The 26,522-nt window shown below is 33.7% G+C and overlaps 3 protein-coding genes across 4 annotated transcripts; 1 reads left to right on the plus strand and 2 right to left on the minus strand.

Annotated features, from left to right (window-relative positions):
* Positions 1–946: 946 nt before the first annotated feature.
* Positions 947–4,948, plus strand: LOC114295398 (Tetratricopeptide repeat (TPR)-like superfamily protein). Its single transcript, XM_028239623.2, has one exon. It carries the CDS (start codon positions 1,967–1,969, stop codon positions 4,781–4,783), a length of 2,817 nt encoding a protein of 938 aa, XP_028095424.2. The 5' UTR covers positions 947–1,966; the 3' UTR covers positions 4,784–4,948.
* An 854-nt stretch (positions 4,949–5,802) lies between these two features.
* LOC114295407 (uncharacterized) lies at positions 5,803–8,815 on the minus strand. Its single transcript, XM_028239628.2, has 3 exons — positions 8,535–8,815; positions 6,759–7,093; positions 5,803–6,217 (listed from the first exon to the last, which is right to left on the minus strand). The coding sequence occupies exons 2-3, from the start codon at positions 7,063–7,065 to the stop codon at positions 5,970–5,972; spliced, it is 555 nt and encodes a 184-aa protein (XP_028095429.2). The 5' UTR covers positions 7,066–7,093; positions 8,535–8,815; the 3' UTR covers positions 5,803–5,969.
* Positions 8,816–14,260: 5,445 nt separating this feature from the next.
* On the minus strand, positions 14,261–18,740 carry LOC114295415 (F-box protein SKIP31). 2 transcript variants are annotated; one of them, XM_028239645.2, is made up of 9 exons: positions 18,404–18,740; positions 18,066–18,314; positions 17,846–17,919; positions 16,539–16,614; positions 16,172–16,282; positions 15,482–15,656; positions 15,237–15,355; positions 14,681–14,741; positions 14,261–14,596 (listed from the first exon to the last, which is right to left on the minus strand). In XM_028239645.2, exons 1-9 carry the CDS (start codon positions 18,467–18,469, stop codon positions 14,526–14,528), a joined length of 1,002 nt encoding a protein of 333 aa, XP_028095446.2. In that variant the 5' UTR covers positions 18,470–18,740; the 3' UTR covers positions 14,261–14,525. The 2 variants fall into 2 exon arrangements, with proteins under 2 accessions (XP_028095446.2, XP_028095436.2); XM_028239635.2 differs by having other exon boundaries at positions 18,392–18,727.
* Positions 18,741–26,522: the final 7,782 nt, after the last annotated feature.

Raw genomic sequence — 26,522 nt, forward strand, 5'->3', positions numbered from 1 at the left:
ATAACCTATTAAATAATAAGTCCACTTATTAAGACCTACAAATAAATATCCCTCAAATTTTTATGTTGTGTTTTTTATGTTGTGTTTAGGTTATGAATCTGTATAAAGATTTGTGGAGGGAAAAGAAATGAGCAGGGAAAAGTAAATCCACCCATCTGAGTAATGATTTGTGGAGGAGGTGGAAAAATGAAGAGAAAAATGAAAAAATAGTTTCGATTTCATCTACTTTTTTTTTCTCTTCTTCTGCTTCTTCTTTCTACAAATTCCTCTCATATCTGAGATCAAACATAGTCTTATGGTGTGTTTGGTTGGGGGATTTGAGGAGGGATTTGGAAATGGAAAGGGAAAGGGAAAGGGAAAAGGTATGTGAAACTATGTGAAATATACACATATTTTATGCATATTTCACCTACCTTTTCCATTTCCCTTTTCAAACCTATCACCAAATCTCTCAACCAAACACAGCATTAATATTGTTGAATTACGGTTCAGTTCGAGCCTATTAAATTTTGGTTGGGAAAAAATAAATCTGTAATATGCTCTCTAATTAATCAAAACATGGAAGGTAAATTACACTCACCTCTCATCATATTTGAAAAAAAATAATTAGTTATGCACTTTCGATATAATCATGTTAAAATTTTGGAGTTAATTATATTTTCTTCAAACTTCAAGACGTGAGTGTAATTTATCTAAACATGGAATTGTTAGTTGGGGGATTTGGTGATAGACTCTCACTGTTTAATTTGTCTTTCAAAATGACATGAATTATATAGGTAATTTCAAAACTTCCTAATATTTTAAAACTTCTATACTACTCTCATATCTATCAACTCTCCTATTAAGTCATTCTCACAATGTATTTCAGAGTAAAATTTTATTATGATTCATAGTAAACTTTACTTTGATTCAGAATAAAGAGTAAAATTGTACTTTCAAAGTAAAAGTTTACTCTGAATCATAGTAAACTTTATTCTAATTCAGAGTAAAATCAGAGCAAAATTTACTATAATTCAAAGTAAAATTTTATATCGTTAAGCAAATCAACATGCTTTAACCAAAGTAAAATTGTACTGTTACAAAAAATAAAATCCGTACAAAATGAACGCACCATAATCAAATTTTATTTTGGATCTATTAACAAATAAAAAAAAAGTCAATTGGAAAAAACAACAATCAATCTCTCTCTCTCTCTTTGGGAGAGTGGTCACCTGAGCTTCATGGCCACCTGAGCTTCATGCCTGCTTGAGCTTTCTCCTTGACCTCTGTTTTTGACATCTTCTTAGGTCCCTCCGTGTATCTTAAATCAGTACCGTCATTTAGCTCAGATCGTCATCGTTATCTATCTCAGATCTCAAATTTGTCCGATCTCTGATGATCTCGATCGTGTTTTCAGAAAACATGGCTGCAACTAGCATTGACGTCAGATTCCGATGAACCCCTTGGGTTTCAGCTGTTAGAATTTGAGTATGAAATTGGAGAGACAACAAAGCCGACAGAGAGAGAATTTTGACGAATATGGTAAGGGAGATGAGGGACATGGAGAGGTTGCGGACGGCTAAGGGAGAAGAGGCGGTGGTTGCGACGGAGGAGAAGAGAGAGGTGGAGGGAAAGGAAGAGAGATAAAGTGATGTAGAAGGAGATAATAGAAAGATTTATTGAGAGTAAAATAGTTCGATAAAATATTTAAATAATAAATTTTATTCTTTATACAAAATTTCATAATTATGAGAAAATTTTAAAAGTAAAATTTTTTTCTTATACCTTTTAATAATAAAAAAAAGGTAAAAAAAGTTTATAACCAAATTTCCCTTGTTAGTTTTTGAAACATGCTGACCAAAATGGTTGGAATCTGGTTAACTAAAACTGATCATTCTCCTAGGTGATTCAGTGACAACAGAGGATTCCTCATATTTTCCCAAGTATGAATGTAAAATAATGAGGAAACAACCCAATCCCAAAGGGCATGTGTCTATCAACACAAAGTGTTAGGAAGATTCCTATCGCTGCCTTCCTAGGAAGAGCTTCATCAACTCTGCATCGAATCTCCTACCCTAATGCTAATGGAACTTCTCAGCATCTTTTACCCTTTCAGTCCCATTCATGCAATTCCAATCACAAACGCTTCTTACCCATCAAACCCGTTTCCACTGCTTTCCACTTGTTCGACAAAATGTCGCACAGAGAACAAACCCTTGAAAATACTCGCTTTTGTGATGTTCTTGATCTCGTTAAATTATCCGCCATGAAACCCAACATTATGACTGTGAAAACAGTTCATTCCTTAGTTCTCAGGATTGGTGTTCTTTCTCACTTAGCCACTTCGACCTCTCTCCTTATTACCTACTCGAGAGCCGGAGATTTTGGCTCTTCAGTGTCACTGTTTGGTGAAATTTTTTATAAAGATGTCATATTTTGGAATGCCATGATGACTGCGTGCGTTGAGAACCGGTGTTTTGGAGCTGCCCTGGATATTTTTGTGGAGATGATGGAGGGGAGAAGTGGGTTTGATTCTAGAACTCTAGTAATTGCCATTTCGGCCTTACCCAATACGAACAGATTGATACAAGGTCGGGTTTTGCATAGTTTAAGTGTGAAGGCGGGGATGCTTTTGGATTCATTTTTGTGTAATGCCCTCGTAGACATGTATGCAAAATGTGGTGACTTGAGGTCCTCGGAGCATATGTTTGAAGGAATGCATTGTAGAGACCTTGTTTCTTGGAATTCAGTGATACATGGTTGTCTTTATAATAAGAGTCCTGAGAAGTCTCTTCTGTACTTCAAGAACATGGCCTTTTGTGGAAAACAAGCTGATGATGTGAGTCTCTCGTGTGCAATTGCAGCCTCTACTTGTTTGGGAGAATTGGGTATTGGTCAAGTCATCCATGGATTGGGGATTAAATTGGGTTATGAGGAGGGCTCTCATATTTCGTTTGTAAATTCTCTCATTTCATTGTATTCTCAGTGTGGAGACATTGAGGCTGCAGAGACTGTTTTCAGAGGAATGGTTCATAAGGATGTGATTTCATGGAATTCAATGATTGATGGATTTGCCTCAAACGGAATGATTTTTGAAACATTTGATGTTCTGCATGAAATGCAGTTAGTGGGGTCAATCCAACCCGACACAGTGACAGTAGTTACTCTACTTGCTCTTTGTGCCGAATTAATTCTATTGAGGGAAGGAAGATCTGTTCATGGATTCGCAGTTCGAAGAAGTATGGATTCTGATTTGTTAGTGGTGAACAGTCTAATGGATATGTACCTGAAATGCAATAAGGTTAACGCAGCTGAGAACTTGTTCAATGTCATGCCAGATAGGGATTTGGTCTCGTGGAATACAGTTATCTCTGGGTATTCCCAAAATGGGCTCTCTAGAGAAGCTCAAACTCTATTTAAGGAATTGCTTAGCTGGTGTTCACATTGGAGTTTATCAACTCTTTTGGCAATTCTTCCTTCTTGTGGCTCCCCTGAATCATTCAAGTTCGGCAAATCGATCCACTGTTGGCAGTTAAAATTGGGATTTTCAAACAATATGCTTGCAATTAATTCCCTGATGTTCATGTATATAAATTGCGGAGACTTGAAAGCTTCTTTGTCATTGTTGTCAAGAATTTCTGCTATGGAAGATACTGCTTGTTGGAATGCTGTAATTACAGGTTGCACACAGAACGGCCATTTCTGGAAAGCCTTCGAAACTTTCAACTTAATGAGGAAATCCCACGTCGGTCATGACACCATTACCCTTGTTAATGTTATATCAACCTGTGGAAATCTTGAATTAGCAGTCGAAGGAAAATTACTTCATGGGCTTTCTTTTAAAACATTGGCAGGTACAGATATCCGTGTGCAGAACGCACTGATTACCATGTATGGCAGATTGGGGGAGATTGAGAGTGCAAAATCGGTGTTTGGATTGAGTTCCAATCACAATTTATGTTCTTGGAATTGCATGATCTCTGCTTTTTCTCAGAACAAGGATGGTAAAAGAGCATTAGAAATGTTTTGCATTCTTGATTTTGAACCTAATGAAATAACCATTTCCAGTGTTCTCTCAGCCTGTACCCAACTCGGATTGCTAAGGTATGGGAAGCAGGTCCATGCTTACGCTTTCAGGTTTGGATTCCAAAGAAACTCTTTTATTTCCGCTGCTCTTGTGGACATGTACAGCAACTGTGGCAGATTACTCATCGCTTTTCAAATATTTCAAAATTTGCCTGAGAAATCTGTTGCTGCTTGGAATTCTATGATATCGGCGTTTGGGTTCCACAATAATGGTGAAAAAGCAATTGAAGTATTCAATCAAATGATTGAGTCTGGAACTAGTCCAACTAAGAGCACTTTCATAAACCTTTTATCCACTTGCAGCCATTTAGGGCTTGTCGATGAAGGTCAGTGGTATTATCACCATATGTTGGATGAATTTGGAGTAGAACCCATAACTGAGCATCACATATGCATGGTTGACATGCTTGGTCGGTCTGGAAGGCTGGATGAGGCTTATGAATTTATCATGAAAATGTCAATCCGACCTGAACCGGGTGTATGGGGGGCCCTATTGAGTGCTTGTAACTACCATGGAGATCTTGAGATCGGTAGAGAAGTTGCAGAAATTCTCTTCAGATTGGAACCTTATAATGTTGTTGGATATTATGTATCATTGTTTAATATGTATGTCGCTGCTGGAAGATGGAGTGATGCTGCAGAATTGAGAAGAATAATTCAAGACAAAAGACTAAAGAAACGAGCAGGTTACAGTCTTATTGATGTTGGCTGTGGTTGAGAGATATGGAGTACCTCAGACAACTGCTGTTCCTTTATTTTTGGCTTTGTTTATTGTAAATTGGTTGGTAAAACACCCTGTACATATAGAAATGATTCATGTATTTTTTGTTCTAATTCCCTGCCTGTTTTCAATTTTACATGCAGAAACAAGAGTTGGTGACCATTATCATACAGTTAAAAACCTTTGCATTAGTAAATAGTTCTATTATGAATTGACAAAATTTTACTGGTGTCCACTTTTGAAAAACCTTATCAGTTTATATGTACGGCCTCGTTTGATAAATGGTTTTTTTTAGCTAAAAAATTAAAAAGTCAAAAAATTATTAAAAAAATCAACAACCTATATCAAAAAGTCAAAAATTCTTTTTTCTTTTTACTTTTTGTACATTTTTTCGTAAAAAATCAAAAAGTCATTCCAAACATATTAATTTTTTTTACATCATATTTTAGCTAAAAAAGTCAAAAAGTTACTAAAAAAGCATGTTCCCAAACAATAGTGCCCAATTTTGTGATCTTTTTGTGCGTTCTCAAACTAATGCTAGGAATAGCAAATTTTCTACTAAATAAATAACCAAATGTCTAATACGAGTGTAGAGATTTTTTACCAAATAAATATAAACCCTACACCCATATAAGACATTTAATCATTTATTTACTAGAAAATTTAGAACTAATAACATTTTTCGTTTGATAATTATCTTTCTTAATGGGTTATGTAGATTGACATTTCAGTTTTGGGACTATGTCATTAAGAGCGTGCTGTGACGTAGAGGATGTTGCTCACCCAACACAATTGTAAGAGGTCACATTTGGATGTTACTCAATTGTTTGAGGTCACAATTCAGATGTTTCTCACCAAACACAATCATACCATGTCACAATTTTGGATGTTGCTTACCCAACACAATTGTTTTTGGTCACAGTTCAGATGTTGCTCACCCAACACAATCATACGGTCACAATTCATCCAATCAAACCTCTAAACAAATCCCAATCATTAATGTAAACAACAAATCATGGGAACCAATAAAGGCATATATCATAAGGCAAAAATATAGTAATATATCAAGGCAGTGATGCCAAAATGGACAGCCAACAAAGGCCTACTTGACGTCAGAATTCAAGTGTAATTTTATTCACCAAATCAGAATAAGCACGTCTAGAGTCACTTAAGGAACAAAGAATTACTTCCACTTCTTGAACTTTCCATGCCCGTGCTTGCCATGCTTAAACTTCCCATGCTTTCCCTGCTTAAACTTTCCATGACTACCATGACCTCCATGACCACCATAACCTCCTTGACCACCATAACCATGTTCATAACCACCGTGTCCAACATGGTGACTACCATGCGCCAGGTGTTGGGCGCCATAAGCAGCTGCTGCAGCTGCCGCACCCCCAGCTATCAACCCCCCCATGCCAGGTCCATGCCCTGAAAAAAATAGGATGCCCAAGACCTTAGTACAGTAGCATCAATAAAAACCTAATTCAGTAAGAAACTTGTCCTCACAAATTTTTTTTTTTTTTGATAAATAAAAAGCTCGCCCTCACATAATCAAGGTCATGACTAATGTAGAGGGCACCTTTCCACAGTGACAATTATTGGTCATTTGTAAACCTGCTCCTGTGTTTGCTTAGAATACACACTTTTTTAAGCACTTGGTAAATGTCCATCTTTTAACAACTAATAATATATAGGCAGAAATGTTTTCATGTGCTGAGCATATGATATATCTATTATTTAACACTATTAATCCTCTATGTTTTTTCTCCTTGCACGGAAAATATATGTCAAATATAGGAAATTTGAAGACAAGCATATTTAGAAATGAGTATTGAGTAACCATATATTGGCAAGAGTTCAAGCATTATAGTGTTTGCACACTAATGACATGTTCATTGAAGGAAGGAGATTGCTAACCATGTAATGGTTGTCTTCCATACAACATAATAATACAATTTAAAAATCATACCTCCATGATGTGGAGCAGACGAACCGGGATAACCAGCTGGTGGGTATGCACCAGGGGGATAACCAGCCTGTGGGTATGCACCAGGGGGATATCCTGCCGGTGGGTATGCACCAGGGGGATATCCTGCCGGTGGGTAGCCTTGTGGGGGATATCCACCTTGTCCTTGTGGCGGATAGCCCTGGGGAGGGTATCCCCCAGGTGTATGGTGTTGTCCTGGAGGATATCCACCGGCACCATGAGCAAGATGTGAGAAAAGCCCTCTGTCACCATCATGGTGTTCCTCTTGGTTGTGTTTGTCCTTCCCCATTGTTTCTTCAACACAAGAACACTAATGCCTAAGAGACAGAGAATCAAATCCAACAATCCAAGTATGTCAGACTTATCACAAGTAGAGCATATAACCAAAAAAATACTATGATGTTAAAATCCCATAAGTATTAATTGCAGTGATTCCATCAAACAATTTCAAGGTAATGAATACAATACCCATATAGTATAATGGCTAGGAGTAGAAAAATTAGATCAAGACCCTACAATCCATCCAAGAAAGATGTTTGGGACAGCCAATATTGTAGCTAATTAATTGGATCAAAGAAACATATTCAACCTAAGCTGATCAAACCAAATAACAAAATGACATAATATCTGCCTTCTTTCCAATAAAAAGTTGTACAGAACACACAAAAGTATGGGTCTACATTGGTTAGAACTCAAAAGTTGAACAAAAAGAAACCTGCATTCTCAACTTTAGTGATAAACATAAACTAAGTAGTACAGACATGAGACACAACACGGACATGCAGACACAACAATTTTAAAAAAAATGCAAGACACAATACTTACATTTTTATAAAATTTATCTAACAAGGGAATGTCAAAGAAAATAAACGGGCAGAAAACTACAAAGAAAGAAAAAAGAAAAGGGACCAATTGAAGCTTAATAACAAACATAAAGAATCATATTAGCAGAAAGAAGGGAGAAAAAAAATAACCATTTCTCCAGTTGGACAAATAAAAAAAATCAGCCAGCAAGGTGCATTACAAGCATATCCAAATCAATCAAACTAGAAAGGAGAAGTGCAGGTTCAGTGACAATGACATATAACATTTTTTGTGTAACAATTACACATACATCTTTGATGTTTCAGGTTCGAGTCGATGGGGGAGACGCTGGTCTGCGTGGTAATCTAACTCTCAACTTAACAAAGTAATCGCTATACTGAGGGGGAAAATGCAAAAAAATAAAAAAATAAAAAAAGGTCAAAAGCCTTCTAATGAGGACATGCCTCAGAAGGCAAATCCTGATCCAAAAAAAAAAAGAAAAGGCAAATCTGTTTGGCCAAAGAGAAAATGAAGAATAAGAAAATTTTACAATACATAATTGTAAACTGGCTAATATTAAAAAAAACTCTGTGATCCATTTGGCTACAGTGAAAGTGCAAGATCAGAAACAATTGGAAGTTCGAGATCTGGAAAATCTTGTATTGTTTGTTAACTAAGACCTAACAATCTATCCCGGGGAGTTTACTCTCAAGTTTCTAGATTCAGCAACAAATTTGCTTTTCTTTTCTTTTCCTTTCCACCACATTCTTAGCTACCAAACACACGTCAATTTTGTTGCCACAAAAGAAACTCGGAAATCAATCAATCAGACACAGCAGAGAACCAACCCTGGCAATGATCTCCTCTATGATGAAAATGCATACAAAATTGCGGAGTGAATATATATATATAATCAGTCATGGCTATTACAATTCAGAGAGAGAGAGAGTTTACCTTGAAAAACTAAAAACTGCAGATATCAGAATGAATGAATGAATGAATGAGTGGATATGTATGGGTGTATATATGTATTTGTATATATATATTCGTTATGTGTATAGTATTATTCTATTTCCAGGCATCAGTTTAACGCGTATGCGACTCGTCTAACCATTTTAGGCGTGCCGACACGTGGAGGCTGATTTGTCGGTCAACTTTTAAAGGGAGAATTATTACAAAAGTAAAGTATACGAATATAGAGGGTGTAACTCTCACCGCATTTTATTTATATTCCATCGCAGATTTGTATTTTATATATTTTTATGATTTTTCCTTAAATTAATACATTGGGGATATATACGTATTCTTTTTGGTAATATATTTTGAGATTTTTTTTTGAATTTGAATTTGACTTCTCTCAAATCTTTGGACTTGATAATTTATTTCGTGATTGATTTCAATGGTTCAATTGTTTATTTTTTAAGATTGGTTAAGAAATAAGGAAAATTAATCTAAGGTCCCTCTTCTATTTTTGATGATGGAAGAGATCCACAATATTATTTTGTAATGTCTAAGGTCCCTTAATCATACACCCATATATCTAGAGAAATTTCAGTCTCTCGCTTTCTCCTTCTACACACATGAACACATTTCTAAGATTTTCACTTCCACCATTAGATGTAATCTCTTTCTCTCTTACTCTCTCTCTCTAATTCGATCAACCATGAACTATTTCAACATCAATTCGGAGGGTTGTCCAACACTGATTCGGAGGAGCCAGTCCGCCATCGGCCGTCGTCATTGCCAAGTTCGCCGTCGAAGAGATCGTCACGCAGAGAGATCTCTGTTCGCTCTCATCGATCTCGATCTCATGATCATCATGTTGCTGACTCCGGCGAATCGAGGACAGGCCAAAATCGGCCCTCTATTTGAGCCGCTGGTCAGAAGGTAATTTACCAGACCGCTGACCCTTAAAGAAGAGAATAGATTTTCCAAAGGCATCATTGTAATCTTGAGAAGTGAAAGCCGAGCAAGATAAGCTAAGGGAACAAATTGCTAGGTACAGAATTGGTAATGTCAATGAATATGGCACTGAACTAAAAGCCATATTTAAAAAGAAAAACTACACAGGCCTGTAATTCAGGTCTAGAATACTGGTAGAAGAAGGGTAGCTCTAGCGCAGCAATTATACCATGAAATGAGAGGGTGGTGGGGTGGGTGTGGGTGTGGGTGTGGGTGAGGTGGTCTATTTAAAGAGGTGAAGCTGGAGCTGAAGGAAGTTGGAGAGAGTTCGTTGTTCGTTAAGAGAGAGAGAGAGAGAGAGAGAGGGTCATGTCACTCATGGGATCAACTGCGCCAAACCGGACTATCTGTTGCAAATGCAAACAAGCAAACGTTATCCAAACCGCCAATTGTTAGAAACTAGTCAAATGCAGAGACAAATTAAATCGATAAGAATAGACAATTCTCTGGAAATCTTATTCTTTGTTTTTTCCTCCTTTTGAATTATGTCAGTTATTTACCATGTGTTTGTATTTAGTATGTACATGCATTCACTTTGGGAAGACTTTGTAATTTCTGGGCTGGTGTTTACTGTCTTCCTAAGAATCTACAATTTTGGTGTAGCTTGTATTGTTTTTTTTCCAAAACCTCCTCCTCTGCAGAGAAATTTCAATTTTCTCTAGGTTGAACCAAGAGAAATTCTTTGGGAAGTTCATAATTTCTCTAGGTTGGAAGTAATTTTCTTTGGGTTTTGTAAATTTCTCTAGGTTGGAAGGGAAAATTAAAAAAGTCCATTGTTGATCAGAGCTTTTACAAATATCTATGGATACTTTTTGAAAGTTGTTTTGGAAGATCTCTCTCTCTCTCTCTCTCTCTCTCTCTCTCTCTCTCTATTTACTTGATGAGTTAGGTTCTTCTTCAACTCTTCTTCTGTGGTGGTAATATATCATAATCTGTGCTCTTTCTCAGATTCTCTTCCAGAGAAATTTGGTGTTAGAGATGTGTAAAATTTCTCTGTGATGTGTCCAGAGAAATTTGGTGTGGGTGATATATCCAGAGAAATTTGGTGTTGGTCCAGAGAAATTTGAAATTTTTTCTGTGATTTGTCCAGAGAAATTCTCTGGATTGAATTTTCTCTGGATCGATATTAAGGGACCTTACATTTTCTCTAGTATTATATTTGCTTTTCATTCAAGTTAATGCTCTTCTAGTTGTTAAGAATGAATTTTGACAAATTTTCTGCATTCTGCTAATTTAGCTAATGAATTTGGCGCATGAGAACTTCATTGCTATACTGTTTTGGATCCTTCCATGTTTTATTAAATAATTTTTGGTCCTAGAACAGTAGGCATCCTATCAAGTTCATTCCTTCGGCTTGTTACTCATGTTAACTACAAATTTGGTGACCTGCTATGATGAGGTTAGCTTGATGCTGTGTGTTAGAATATGATCATGCATTCAAGCGCTAACATGGCCTTAATCTAGTGAAAAGATTATTGCTAGGGTCATTTAGATTGAAGGGCACCAAAAATGCTTGTCTGTAGTGATATTATGGATAAAAAATGGTGATATATACATATGTATTTTTTTGTTGATCAACTTAACTACCTTGATATTGACACTTTATGCTTACTACTTCAATGTTAACACAAATCATGCAATTATTGCTTTTCATTCTAGGAGTTCATTCCCATGATGGATTGGAGTTGTCTACTATGGTTGTTTACACACAATTTCTTCCGTGCTTACTATTGATTATGCATATACATGGGTTTTATTCACTTCCTCTGCTCTCTTATGTTGTTTTGGTTTGGAAGTGCTGTCTGTTGTGCTACATGTTGAATTATTTACTAGAAATCTTGTGTGCATGCCATACATCCCACAATTGTTACAGCAGCAAGATTGCCATTCTTCTACTTATGTTGATGTTGTTAATTAAGGATATGGGTAGGAAGAAGAAAGGGCACATAGATTACGGATATGCCCAGTCTTGATGCTGGGCAGGAAAAAGACTAGGCATCAACTGTAAGGACTGTGCCTTGCAGAATTTCTCTAGGTTTGAGAGAATTTCTCTGAGCAGAATTTCTCTGGACCAAAATTTCTCTGGACATAATTTCTCTAGATCAAATTGAGGGACCTTAGACATTATAAAAATATTAGATGTCCTTTATACTATAAAGTCTTAATACTAGGAACCCTAAAAAAAAAAAAACCCCTAAAAAATATTTATATAAAAAATTAAGATGATTGGATATCGAATAATTATATATTTAAAGGGTCTGGCTTTGGTCCAGTCCACCATTGGACTGGACCGTGCTGTTGGGCCCGTGGGAGCCCACCACGGGTCCCGTTTTGAAAATCTGAACCGTTCAATATGTAAACTCTTCGAGTACTATATGCTTGTAAAAAATCACATTGATCGGATATCGATAGCTATATGATCAAATCAGTTTTTTGTCAACCGTTAATTTATTCACCGTCCATTTTTTTTATACAAAACTGATTTGATCACATAGCTATCGATATCCGATCAACGTGATTTTTTACAAGCATATAGTACTCGAAAATTTCTACACATTGAACGGTTCAGATTTTCAAAACGAGACCCGTAGTGGACCCCACGGGCCCAACAGCACGGTCCAGTCCGATGGTGGACTGGACCAAAGCCAGACCCATATTTAAATTATATTTTTTTAAAAAAAATGAATGTCAAATCTAATTTCAAAAATGAATGTCAAATCTTTTTTAAAAAATAATTATTTATTTTTTATAATATAAATTTGATTAAAACACATAATTATCGATATCCGATTATATTAAATTTTTGTATGAATATTCTTCTTAACAAGTTTTTAAAAATAAATTGTTCGAATCACTAAAATTGATTTCAAAATACGTCTACTAAGCTCAAATATTTTTTCAAATTGAAATAACTAACTTGAGAGTAGCCAAAAAAAAAAATTAATTAAAAGAAAATATTAAATTAATTTTTTTTTCTTTCTTTAAAAATGATGAAAAATTCGGGTCAACTTTATCAACTACTCTAACATAATCATCTGGTACTATTATATATTAATTATGTATTATATTTTATAATATTAAAGCCCTCTCAAATAGAAAAAGAAAGAGAAGCGTAAACGTGTAAAGAAGAGGCAGTTAAGATAATTAACAAAAAAAAGAATAATATATATATTTTTTATAATTTTGTCACAAAATAATTAACAAATTTTATTATATTTACTTAAAAAAAAGAATGATATATTTTTTAAAAAATAAATATTAGTCCAATATTACAACGTTTGGATCAAAATACTTTTCTTGATAAACGTGACGAGTAAGGAAGGCAAAATCGAGTTGTGAGATTTTTTTTTTTTTTTTTTTTTTTTTTTTGTTGCTGCTGTGAGGGTGTTGCAAGGAAGGGGGTTGAGTAAGTGAATCAATAAATTTATATAATATTAAATTGAATAAAATTGACTGTTATTTTATAATACATTGTGGGGGCGTTTTGAAAACTTGCTAAAAAAATCAACTTTTTGATTTTTAACTTTTTTATACAAAAAGTCACAAAAGCCAATTTTTTTAGTAAAAAAAAGTCACTAAAAAGTCAAAAAAAATAAGTAAATAAATAAATAAATTTTTTACCAATTTTTCAAAACACTTATCATAAAAGATGATTACGCTACATTAGTCAACAGTTATATATATATATATATATTAAATGCAAATGCACAGAATTTAATTATTTTAACACGCTAATATGTTAAAGTACCTACAATTATGCTAACCATATTTGGCAAAGAAACAAGGAAAAATTCTGTCACATATAATGGGCATAACAAATTATCTTCTCATAATAAATTGTGTATAAAAAAATTAATGAAATCTTTTTGCAAAAGTAGTGGAAGTTGGGGCTAAATATTGTTAATCAGTGAGAATCCTCTCAGAATTACACCATAAGTGGAAAATTGCAAAAAAAAAAAATTACAAATCCATAAAATTAAGATAAAACTACCCTTATCAGGGAGGGTGGGGGAGGAGAGTGGAGAGTGTCAGGGGTGGGTGTCGAACGGAGGGGAAGTGGTGGATGTAGCAAGAGAGAGCAGGACATTGTGAGGATGGAGGCAAAGAGCAGAGGAAGAGTTGGGCATAAAGTTTGCATAAGAGACTGAGATAAATATATTTTGCCCTAATTCCATACTTCTGTTAAAAAAAACAACAAAAAATTCCACCTATAACGTAATTCTGAGAAAATTCCCATTGATTTGCAATACTTAACCCCCAAGTCAGATAATAACATCAAACTCTTAATGCAGCCCATGATACTGACTGAACAAGGTAACCAGCTGCTTTGTTTTTGGCACCAACAAATGATATAAAGAACAAATAAGTAAAATTTCATTTCCTTACAAATTCCAAACCTAAACATAGCATGAATAAATTATATAGAATTATTTAGAAAAATTGCTACACAATCTCACATTTCCTATTCACAAGACACAAACAAGCAATAGAACTAATCCCTTGCAGTTTCTCATTTTCCCTACAGTTTAGCTGTGCACTCGCGATGGTACACTGCATACAGACTACAACCCGTTCTGTTTTTGCCTTGTAAGCTATAAGAAAAATTGCACCAAACTCTCAACAAATATTTTCAAAATAATAGAAGTTACAACTAGCCTCTATCTAAGCTGCACCAAATAGAGCGTCAAAGTTCTTAACGACAGAATGAAGACAGGAGATTCATGCAACCGAGATAGCAAAATTTAAATTGCCATGCCATGCAAAAACCCTTGCATTAATAGTACAAGACAACTAGATATGAAAAAGGAGACAGCAACAGAAAGCAACATAAATATTTTACACCCATCAAGACTACCTCAATAATCCATAACCTCATACATGCTATTTAGATTAAGCATTATTAAATATTTGCAAATAACAAAACAAAGGGATTAAATGCCATTTCTAAGCATGACAGGACCTCTACTGACAGAGGGTTTCGAATCAGCAAAACCTCAAAGCAGCTTGTAGCTCCTTCTCGTCAGCACAATTATATCCCAGCAGATAAGCCCGTGCTGCAACGTATGCACATATAGAGGATGAACAAAGAGTTTTGGGACTCAATAAGTATATTGCAGAGGTAAACAAAAAGAGATTACCGAAACGGCCAGACCCCATGAATGGCTCTGCTTCTTCTGAAACACCACATTGCTGCTGTTCCTACATTGTCAGCAAAGAGAAAAGGATTTGAGTGTCAAATCCAAAGACGAAACACAAGCCACTTCTTTTTAAAAAAACAATCAAATGGGTGGGACTTGGTTGAACACACAATAAAAAAATACAGTCCCCGCTGTGATGCTCAAAAGAATCAAAACAACCAAAATAAATCTTTGGCATTCAATTTCCCTTGTAATTATTCAGATGTGCTTGTATATAGCCTCTCGGAATCTTATAGTTTTGTTCCCTGTATATCAAGCATACTTACTGTGATGGAACACATGATGCATTCAAACCTCGTGACTATAAAATGACTATGGACAAGACTGAACGATAGCAGTTTTGCAGCCTGCACTGTTTTAGAAATTGTGATACTGATATTATAGTTCATGGACTGTTATGATGCACAATGAAAGTCAGGAAACCTATGAAATTAAAAACAGAAGTGTGTTATATGACAAAGGAAACCAAGTACAAGTTAAAGGAGATCTCTCTTACAGTGTCCGGTTCCATTTCAGATGGTGACAGTAACAGATCAAAGCAGTGCCCAGATATTGTACAAACCAAAAGCTCATTTGTAGGGTCCAAAACAGCTTCTCTGCATGTATCATCACAAACTGCATGAACAAAGAATATAAACCAATAAGCTTCAATCAAGTTATGTATAAAAATCTATGCAATTGTACCAAATTAACAAACAAGCAAGGTTGCTATGTTCAATAACCACAACTAGTGATTCATACCATGGACCTGTCCGGTCTTCTCACAAACGAATACATCTCCAATTTGATAATAAGAACATGTGTCTCCAGAGCAATCATGATTGGGGACCACCTTATCAGTTAGGCCTCTGCTGCTTTTCCATATAGATACTTGATCAGCAACAGTCTTGTCAAGAATAATCCGGTCATCATTCACCTTCAAATACACAAGAAAAATAAATAAATGATAAATGAAGGAAATGCCTTTGTCTAATTGTTATGAGCCTCATTTAAAGAAGTCATCCTGCTATGCACGGTGCATATACACTGTAGCAACATCCCAGCCCGCCACACACATACACGCAATAAAAACAAAACAAAAAGAAGAAGATAAAAGCAGTCTTTTCAAAATGCGGTCTAGTAAGTGACAATTCTGAGCCAAACAACATGTCCGAAAAAATTATGACAAAAAAAGTTAAACTTCCAATCAGCTTCTAACAGCATTCTTCATCCGAGAGAGAGAGAGAGAGAGAGAGACTTGTTCAAGAGGGGGATAAATCAAACATACCACTAACAGATTATTGTCAAGAAGTCTGCTATAAAAAAATCGCATATCGTCCCATAGATTTGTATGAAATGTACAGAAAAGAAATGAAAGACAGTGATTCCCCATCGCCCCCATAAAAACACATAAAAGGCAAAAGTTTCAGCTCAACAGCTACCCCTGTTTACCTGAGAAGGGAGAGGTGCTTGGCTTCGCTTTGCTGCCTGCATTTGGACGTAATACTCTTTGAACTCAGAGGGGCAATACCTAACAAATTCAACCATGTCCTCTCCATCACGCTGCAAGAAGAAAGTATTTCTCGTAAACTAAAAGTTTCTTAATCTAGCTTTAACAATGAGCATCAAATGTGTCAGTTAAAAGAAGTTCAGGTCAGACTTGGAATATCAGAGAAGAGACACAGTACACGAAACTCTAAGTAGCCAAAGGGACAAGTTTCTATAAATAAGAAGAAGGGCCCAAGTTAAGAAACATCAGTGTCTAACATGATTTTGATACGCTCAACAACAACAATATTTAAGTAGAACCAAAATATACCTGAATGTAAAGCTTTTTCCAAGCACTCTCTCGCAACTTTTTTGTAGGGGGCAGCAAACCCCATCGCATACAGTACCTATCAAAAAAATTACCAATGCATTATCAAATACATATCTGTTTTACACACATACTGACAGATTTATATGTGCACCAATCAACTCAAACATTAAAACAAAATATTTGGCTGCCATGATAGAAAAACCTAAAAGAAATGTGAAGGCATTGTATGCATCCTGATGTATTACTGAGTTTTGACAATGGCACAGTGAAGTTAATAGGAGAGATTAGATCACCAACTGCAATATTCCTCGGTGAAAATGTATGCTTTACAAACTAGGGGATATTATCTAACAACCATAAGCATTACATGCAAGCACAATACAGATGCAAGTCAAATGAGCAGAACCAACATTTGAGAATCCAATAAGATATACTAAGACATTTAAGATAACCGCTAAAACCAAATACTACGAGAAAATAAACACCACACTGATTTAAAAATACTTCTAAAGATATTGCATCATGTAGGAAGAAGATACAAGTTTCTGACATAGCTGTTAGCATTTAACAAGGCAAATACAACATGGGATGCTCTTCATGTAGGAAGAAGATACCTAAAGAGTTTAAAAGCTTGAGCCTCAACAATACATATATTGTATTGCATCATGTATATAATTAGGAACTCAATTGAGTGATATTCCAGCAACAGGCATGCACACGCACATTTTGTGTGTTAACTACAAAAATCTTTTAAAGACCACGTCTCTCAGTTCTTACAGCATGAGTAGATAGTTTCCATTCAAAAAAGTAGAAAACTAATAGAATGTGTAATTATATCCCCAACCAAATGCATAATTTCACATGCATCCTTTATGTATTCTCTAGTCTAGACTCTAGTTCAAACTGTAGAGAGACATCACAAAAAGCTGGACATTTACCACAAATGATTGAAATAAGCCAAGTTTGATGGAAATCAACAAGGTAGTTGTAGGTATCATTTGACAAAGAAAAAATAAACATTTTTTTAAAAGCAAACTTTCCCTTCTGAACTTTCGAATTATGATGAATAAGCATTTATAAAAATTGATTTGATTCATGGCCATTAGTAATTTTTTGGAGAAAAAGAGAACACTGTGACAGGAAAAAGCTTTTTATGCACATTATTGAATAAAGCAACCAATAAATACGAAAATGTTTTTCTTCTTAAACTTGAAAGAATGAAACAAACATACATGTAGGAATTCAATAAAAACTCAAAACCAACAAAAACATATATAAAAGATGATAAAGAAAAACTCATCACTCACAAGCGACGCCACAAAGACTCATCTGAAGCTGCAAAATTGAGAAATCTACAAACCAGAGAGCATGAAACAAGATCCTGCATACATTGCCATCATACAGAATAACTCAGATCATAAAACCCCCAAATCTCTGGGGGAAAAAAACAATATTTTTGCCCTAATATACAGAAAAAAAAAAAAAAAAAAAAAAAATTGGCCCAATAATATACATACAGACTCGTACCTCAGAAGAGAGGAATTTGAGGATGTGATGAAAGAGTTCAGGAGGGATCTTGCTGAAGCACCCAGTCTCCATCCTCCTCGGCGTCGCTCTGATGCTGAATCTATCGCTACTACCACAATTATCACTCTGTAATATTCTACTCTTCGAAGGAGATGGAGCTTGAAATTGCACAATCGATTTCGCTTCGCCTTCATCGTCCCCCACACGCAACCTCTTCGATTGTCTCTCCTCTTCAATTTTCGCCTCTTCCTGCAACCAAATCCCAAAAATTGACCTAATCTATACATACATATGACTGGATTGAAAGATTATAGAAGAAATTGAACCTGATCTGAGACCTCGGAGAGGACTTCGGATTCGAGGAAATGAGCGAGGGTTTCGTCTTCGTCGTCAGAGACTGTCATTGTGACCCTATCAAGGTCTCTGATTTGAGACAGAAGGTTGGGAAATCGAGATGGAGATCGGGATCGGGATTTCGAAATCGCCGCCGGCGATCGGAAGTTTGCGACGGCTGGTCTAAGCCTTTTATATGATCGAGAATCGAAGCGAAGCGAAGCAGGGAATATGGGTTGCGTCTTTCGGGTCGGGTGGGTCCACTCTTTGTCCGATTCTCAAGAAAAAAAAATTGGGAAATTTCTTGCTCAAATTTACATGGGCCAGTTGGGCTGTCTCAATAAAGTTTGGGTTAAGCTTGAACTTGTTGAAGTCCGACTCGGCTAGGGGTATTTTCGGAAGTGAATTTTTTTGTTTTTGTTTATATTTTTGTTTTTTTTTAGACTTATTTTCTTTTTTAATGATTTTTCATAAATTTTTTTTAAAAAAGTTTAGGCTTCTAAATTTAGTTAAAATTATAATTTTTTTAAAAAATAAAAAAAAATTCAGAAAAGATAAAAATAAATAAAAATGAGTAATTTTTTTTTTACTTAGGTCTCGTTTGGGAACAAGCTTTTTAAATTTTTAACTAAAATATGATGTAAAAAAATTAGTATATTTGGAATGACTTTTTGATTTTTTTACGAAAAAATGTACAAAAGTAGAGAAGAGAGAAAAATAGAATCTTTGATTTTTTTATATAAGTTGTTGACTTTTGATTTTTTAGTGACTTTTTGACTTTCAAGCTAAAAAGTGATGTTACCAAATGAGACTTTATTTTCGTATTTAGTATTTTTTTTTCTAAAATTTTTCAAAAAAATGTACTTTTTAGATTCGTCTCGATAAGACGAACCAAAAAACTAAAAAATTTTGATATAATTTTTTAAAAGAATCACTAAAGATTAAAAAAAATTCAAAAAAATATGTTTTTTTTTTTTGGTTAACATAGTGAAAAATAATAAAATAAAAAACTCAAATTAAGCTTAATCTCGACTCGTTAGACTTTGCTTGTGGGCCTGGAGAAAAATGTTTGTTAAGCGTAATTCACGAGCAAATTTGGCCCCGTTTGGTGTAGCTGTTAAAACAACTTATACATTATAGCTTAACAGATTATAGATTATGACTTTAATCAGAAATTGTTAATCTGTTTGGTGTAACTATTAGATTATAGATTTAAGTTGCGGAATAGTGTTTGTTCAATAAGCTGTGAAATAGCCTTTTCAATTAATTTTTATTTTTTGTTTGTCTATATTTCATATAAAAAAAATAATAATAATCTATAGTTCATTTGGGTCTTTTTCTATTTTTAAAAAAATAAAAAATAAAAAAATCTAAGAATATAACCATAAATTAATATGTCCACATCAGAAGCTGATAATCAGAAGCAAGGGGTGAGCAGTTTCTCAGAATCAATTTTTTTGTTAGAATCAGAAGCTGTTTGAAATAAGTCTAACCAAACAGTCAAAAATAATTTTTTCAAAGCTAAAAGCCATAAGCTAAAAGCCATAAGTTAGCTTTGAAAAGCTGAAACAAACACCTTTGGACACTAATTTTGCGGATTGTTGCACCGCCCGCCTTATTGCGGATGTGATCATCATGCTCGTCATGGATCGGGGATTATTGGTCTATTATCATCAATACATATTTTAATTTTTTTTTTTTAAATTAGGAAATATAAAATAAAATGACAAAATTTGAGTGTGATAAGAGCATCTCTAATGACAAGCTATTTTAGCTGTTATTGTCAAAATTTGACAAGAGTTTTCAAAAATGTTGCTTCAATGGGCTATTATAACTTCGGCCAAATTTGGCAAATGCCATTTCATCTCTCAAATTTGGTTGCCAAACTTGCCACATCATCCAAATAAATAGAATTTGGCTCTAAAATTTTCACGAAAGAAATAAACACAGTGGAACGATAATATACCAGAGATGGAACAATAATATAAAATAATAAATTAAAAAAACACAGAATCACCAAATTTTCAATTTTCCAAATTTCAGTTTCACCAATTTGAAGCAAACAAAATTTAAAAAAAAAAATTAGAAAATGAACACACTGAAGTAAAAAAAAATACCTGATAGTGAGAGAGAGAAGAGAGATAGATGATCTTCTTTGTGTTCTTGATATAGATGATACAATGAGAGAAACAGAGGGATAAGGGTAAACAACAGTGAGAGGGAGAAGGAGAGAGAGGGGGATAGATTTGGGAATGGGTTGGTAAGATTTGAAGACATGGATGATCGATTCAGAGGGAACTGGTGATGGACGTGAGAGAAAATGATCGATCAGTTGGAAAGAAAAGAGATATATAGAGAGAGAAGAGTGAGATAAAGACAGTGGTAGGGGGTAGAGAGAGACAGAGAGCAAAGAGAGGCGGAGGTGATGGACGGAGAAGAGAGAAACAGAGAGCAGAGAGAGAGACTTTCGATGATAGAGGGGAAGAGATGATATTTGAGAGAGAGAGAGAGAGACGGAGACTGAGAGGGAGGAGGTGATGATGAAACCAAATAGAGAGAAACGAAGAGAGAGAGAGAGAGAGAGAGAGAGAGAGAGAGAAGAGACACGTGGACGGTGGTGATGAAACCAAATAGAGTCGTTGTGCTGTGTTTGGCTAAAAAGAAAAAGAAAAACAAAAATAACAACAAACAGGTGGACGGTGGTGATGAAACCAAATAGAGCGGTTGTGTTCCGTTTGGCAAAACAAAAAAAACAAACAAACACCAATTTGTGTCAAAAATAAATAAGTAGTGATATGTTTTTGGGTGGGGTGAATTATATATATATATATATATTTTTTTTTCCAATTTTTCAATTTTTTTTATTTTTTATATTTGTCTAGGCGAGAATAATATAAATATATAATGTTTTTTACAAACAGGTAAAAAAAATCACAAAAGACAAAAAATAAACAAAAGTAAAATCACAAAAAAAACTATATCCAAACAACATCTACAAACTTAGAGAGAAAGTTGGTTGAGATTTGCTAAAATAGCAAATGACTATTGGAGCACCATTGCTATAATTTGGCAATTTCTGCAGCTATATACCTCTTATTTTCAAGCTTTTCAGAAATCACAAGTCTCACAGTATTTTTTAACTTTTGAAGTCACAAGCCTCACAGTTCCAAGTTTCACAAGCTCAACAGTTATCCACTTTGCCTATAAAAGAAACTTCTCAGTCAAGACCAAGGCAGTTTGCATTTTTCTCTCAGTCTCTGTAAAATTTTTAGTTTGTATTAAAATTCAGTTTTCAAATATGCAAGTGGAAGCTGTATTTTCCAGTTACTTCCAGTGAACAATTCTGTATTTTTCAGTAACCAACTGTAAGTTAATATTGTGAGCTTAATTTTCTTATATGTTCTTATTTAAAATATTTTATTTAGTTTATTTATTAACTTGTTTGTTTTAATTTATGCTTATTAGTTTATTAAATTTATGTGTTGCTTCCGTCTCTTTAGTATCAGAGCCAAGTTGCTAGTATGTTGAGTTTCTTATTGAATTATCTTTTCTGTTTATACTCTTCTCATTTCCACTCTATTTAAATTAACTCCAGTCTCCCTATTCTTGTTTAACTTATCGTTGTATTCCACTTTGTCAGTAGCCACCCACCTTTTGTCCCAATCTAGTGTAAGTCCTTAGGTTTAGGTAGTCGAAGGATATAGGGGTTCCCGAAAAGGGTATGAGCGAACACACTGTACGTGAAAAAATGATAAGTTACAAAACGAGTTTTAGAAATTGGATTTTATTTTATAGAATTAAAATGAGTCGATTATTCAGAAGTAACTCTTCAGTTAGCTCTAGATCTACAATTCTAGCTCCTATTCCTAGTACGGATATACTAATTAATGAAGAAGAACATGAATATTAAGATGTTAAAATTGATTTAAGCTGTAATATTCCTAAAGTTTACCTTTAATGTTGATTTGCAAGTCAAAACAGTTGAACAAGTTTATGCTTTAAGTAAACCACGAGAAACTTGCCAATTATTATCTAAACAGTCAATCAGAAAACATCTCAAAGTTGGTCATAATTTTAACCATTTAGGATTAATCCAAGTAAAAATAAACCCATTAACCCAACACGGTAAAAATACTTCTGTCCTTTTATGTTTAAGAGATGCTCGTTTTATTAACTATCATGCTAGTGTAATGGGAATGATGGAATCTGGTCTTCATAAAGGTCTAGTACATTTTAATTGTTTTCCTGATTTTACTTCGGGATCCCCATATATTAAAGGCTTTAACATTAAATATACAATTTTCTGGTGAATATACCAATATGTTAGAAAATGTTCATAATATTGCATTAATTTATCAAATTTATTACAAATGCATAAAAACTAATTTAAATACTCAAGCTTTAACTAAAAGTCCCAAAGATAAAACCTTATTAATCCAAGGTAGCACTAATGAAACTAATATTTCTGTTCCAAATATGATTTGTTGGAAAGATATTAATCTTCCTGATGATTGGGTTAATGTTAATGAAAATTATTCCCAAAATCAACAATCTTCTACTAGTCATGATATTCAAAATATTCAACAATTTAATGACAGATTTGTCCATATCCGATTTAATAGACTTAATAGTCAATCCTCTCGTCATAGTACTTCTAGTTTACTTACTGAAACTGATGAAGATGAGATCTTCATTACTCCTCTGTTTACTAGAAGGGATAGGAAACTACACCTTTGTGAACTCTCCTCACAAACCCAACATGTACATAGTAAATTAAAAGGAATTGATAATTCTTTTACTTCCCAAATTAGTAAACCAATTTACTCTACTCACACACACCTTCAAGAAGAAGATACTGTATCTCAAAATTCACCTACTCAAACTGATTTTGAAGTAGTTCCTCCTGTCAACCCACAATTATTAACAAAAAGTAAACCTTTTACTCCAGACCTTAATAAACTTCATGCTGAACTCACCTCTATTGCAAATAAGTCAAAAAGACGTACATATAGGAATACTTATGATATAAAACAACAATCTAAAATTACTAGAAAATGGTATAAATTTATGACAAAAATCAATACTGAAATTAATTTCTTTAATTATTTAGAAAATTATTATCAAAAAGTAAATGTTATTACAAAAACTAAATGGAAAACTTCCCCTACTACTTCTGTTTCATCTAGTCACCCTCCTTTAGAAACAATTCTGATTGAACATAAAGGCACCATTGTTCATGCTTCTCCTTTAAAACTCCCTAGTGAAGAATCTGAAATTAAAAAAGTCATTGAACAAAATAATTATACCAATCAATGTTTAAAAACTATTGGTAAACAACTAGATAAACTCGAAACTACTTTTGAGGATTACTCTATTAGTCATACTTCTACAAGTAAACCTTTAGATAAACCTCTTATTAATCTTCCTAGTACTAGAAAGTGCTTAAGCTTAGCTACTCAAGATAATACTACAGTTGAAGCCATTGAAAAATTATTTAATGAAACGTCTACATCTATAAGCAAAGGAATTACTGTCCTAACACAACAGCCTCCACTAGAATTTCTTAGCCATTCTAATATGTCTAGCGATAATGAAATCACTAAGTTAACACAACAATCTCAACCTTTTGATCTTAATAGAATCACACACCCTAAAGTTAACCCTACCACTCTTACAAAAAATTGGTACACTGAACCTACACCATCTGATCTCTAATTTGAACAAACCAATATTAGCAATCAATTTTCCGTTTCTGCTAAAAAATTATATGAATGGAATGTCGATGGTCTTAGTGAACAACAAATTCTCCAAAAACTCAACCATTTATCTATGGTTGCAAACAGTTACCTTACTAATTATCCTGATTATACCCAACTTGAAATTGTTATTTTAATTACTACTGGATTTACTGGTATGCTTAAATCTTGGTGGGATAAATATCGCACTTCTGATCAACGAGAATCTATTCAACATGTTGTTCAAATGGATGATAATGATTTTCCTATCTTTGATGAATAAATAAGATCTAGTATCCCTGATGATATTAATACTTTAATATATACCATAGTCAAACATTTTATAAGCACACCAATCAATATTCATTCTCGTATCCATGATCAACTTAGTAATCTCATTTGCCCTACTCTAAGTGATTTTAGATAGTATAAAGATGTTTTTACTTCTAGAGTAATGCTTAAAGAAGACTGTACTAAGTCATTTTGGAAAGAAAAATTTATTAATGGATTACCCAACCTTTTTGCTCATGAAATAAGAGACGTCCTTAGCCAACTTACTGGCATTATAGAATATGATAATTTAACTTATGGTGACATAATTAGCACAATTCAAAATGAAGGTCTAAAAATGTGCATTGATCTGAAACTTAGTAAAAAAGCTGCTAAAGATAAACACAAAGCCAAATATGAATTAGGAATTTTTTGTGAACAATGTGGTTTACCTTCAATAGCCCCTTTTCGTCGAAAAACTAGTAAAAACAAAAAATCTACTAAGAAAGAGTCAAAGTCCACTTCAAATGTTACTTGTTATAATTGTGGTAAAAATGGTCATTATTCTAATAAATGCAAATTAAAAGGCAAAATTAAAGCTAAACTTAATCAATTACAGATTACTGATGAACATCAACGTCAAATATTAGACATATTTAAATTAACCACTTCTCCAAATCAATCTCCTGATCAATCTAGTAATTCATCTGATAATGATATTTCTTTTAGTGATACTTCTGCCTATTATTCTCCTAACGACACTACTGATGATGAAATTGAATTAGGATGTAATGATACCTGCTGTAAAATAGTCAATGTTCTTAGCAAATCTCAGCAAGAGGAAACTGCTCTCATTGAATTAATTAGTAAATTAGAAAATTCTGAATTAAAACAAAAATATACTAATAAGTTGAAATCTTTATTAATTAATAAAGATAAGAAACCTAAGCATGATAAACCAATCATTAGTTTAAATAAAACTTTGGACCGATTTAAAAAAAAAAACACATAAAGATGTCACTTTACAAGATTTACAAAATAAAATTAATCATATTAAACTAATTATTCAAGAATTAAAAAGTAAAGACAAAACCTTAGAAGATGATATTACTCTATTAAAAAAAAACAAAAGTCTTGATGATTTCCAACAACCCAATCAATCACCATCTGGATCAAAAAGTGAATCTAACTCTGAACCAGATCCAAACACAGTCATCTTTGATAATATAACTACTCCACACAATAGTGATCATGATAATAATCACCTTAATATAATTAATCAAATTAATATTCAAAAATGGCATTCAAAAGTCAAATTAGTTATTAACGATTTTGGAATAAAAGTCATCGCATTAATTGATACTGATGCTGATTTAAATTGCATTCAAGAAGAATTAATTCCTACCAAATATTATTATAAGTTTACTGAACAATTAAGTTCTGCCAATGGAAGTCAAATGCATATCAAATATAAATTACCAAAGGTACATATTTGTCAAAATAATGTTTGTTTCAAAACATGTTTTGTGTTAGTTCGAAACCTAACTGATAAAATCATTTTAGGTATACCATTTATCTTTTTATTATATCCTTTCACTACTACTCCAAAAGGAATAACTACACAAGCTTTTGGCCACACTGTCACTTTTAAATTTTTATCTCTACCTGAGATCAAAGAATTAAATATATTAAAAGAATGTTCAATTTCTCAATCTATTAATCAATTAACCAAACAACTCAAATGTCTCAAAGAAAAAGTAAATTACAAACGAATTGAATCTCAATTAACTAATCCCATTCTTATATCTAAAATTAATGGATTTAAAAACCAATTAGCAAATACCGGTTGTTCTACTTTACCAAGTGCTTTTTGGCATAGGAAAAAACATATAGTAACACTTCCTTATATTAAAAATTTCAATGAAAAACAAATTCCTACAAAGTCTCGACCTATCCAAATGAATCATGAATTAATAGAAATGTGCAAAACAGAAATTAACGAACTATTAAAAAATAATATTATTAGTAAAAGTAAGTCACCTTGGTCTTACCCTACTTTTTATGTTAATAAAAATGCTGAACTTGAACGAGGTGTTCCCCAATTAGTCATTAATTATAA

Source organism: Camellia sinensis, chromosome 13, assembly GCF_055761805.1.
Source record: "Camellia sinensis isolate YWXY chromosome 13, ASM5576180v1, whole genome shotgun sequence".
Classification (NCBI taxonomy): domain Eukaryota; kingdom Viridiplantae; phylum Streptophyta; class Magnoliopsida; order Ericales; family Theaceae; genus Camellia; species Camellia sinensis.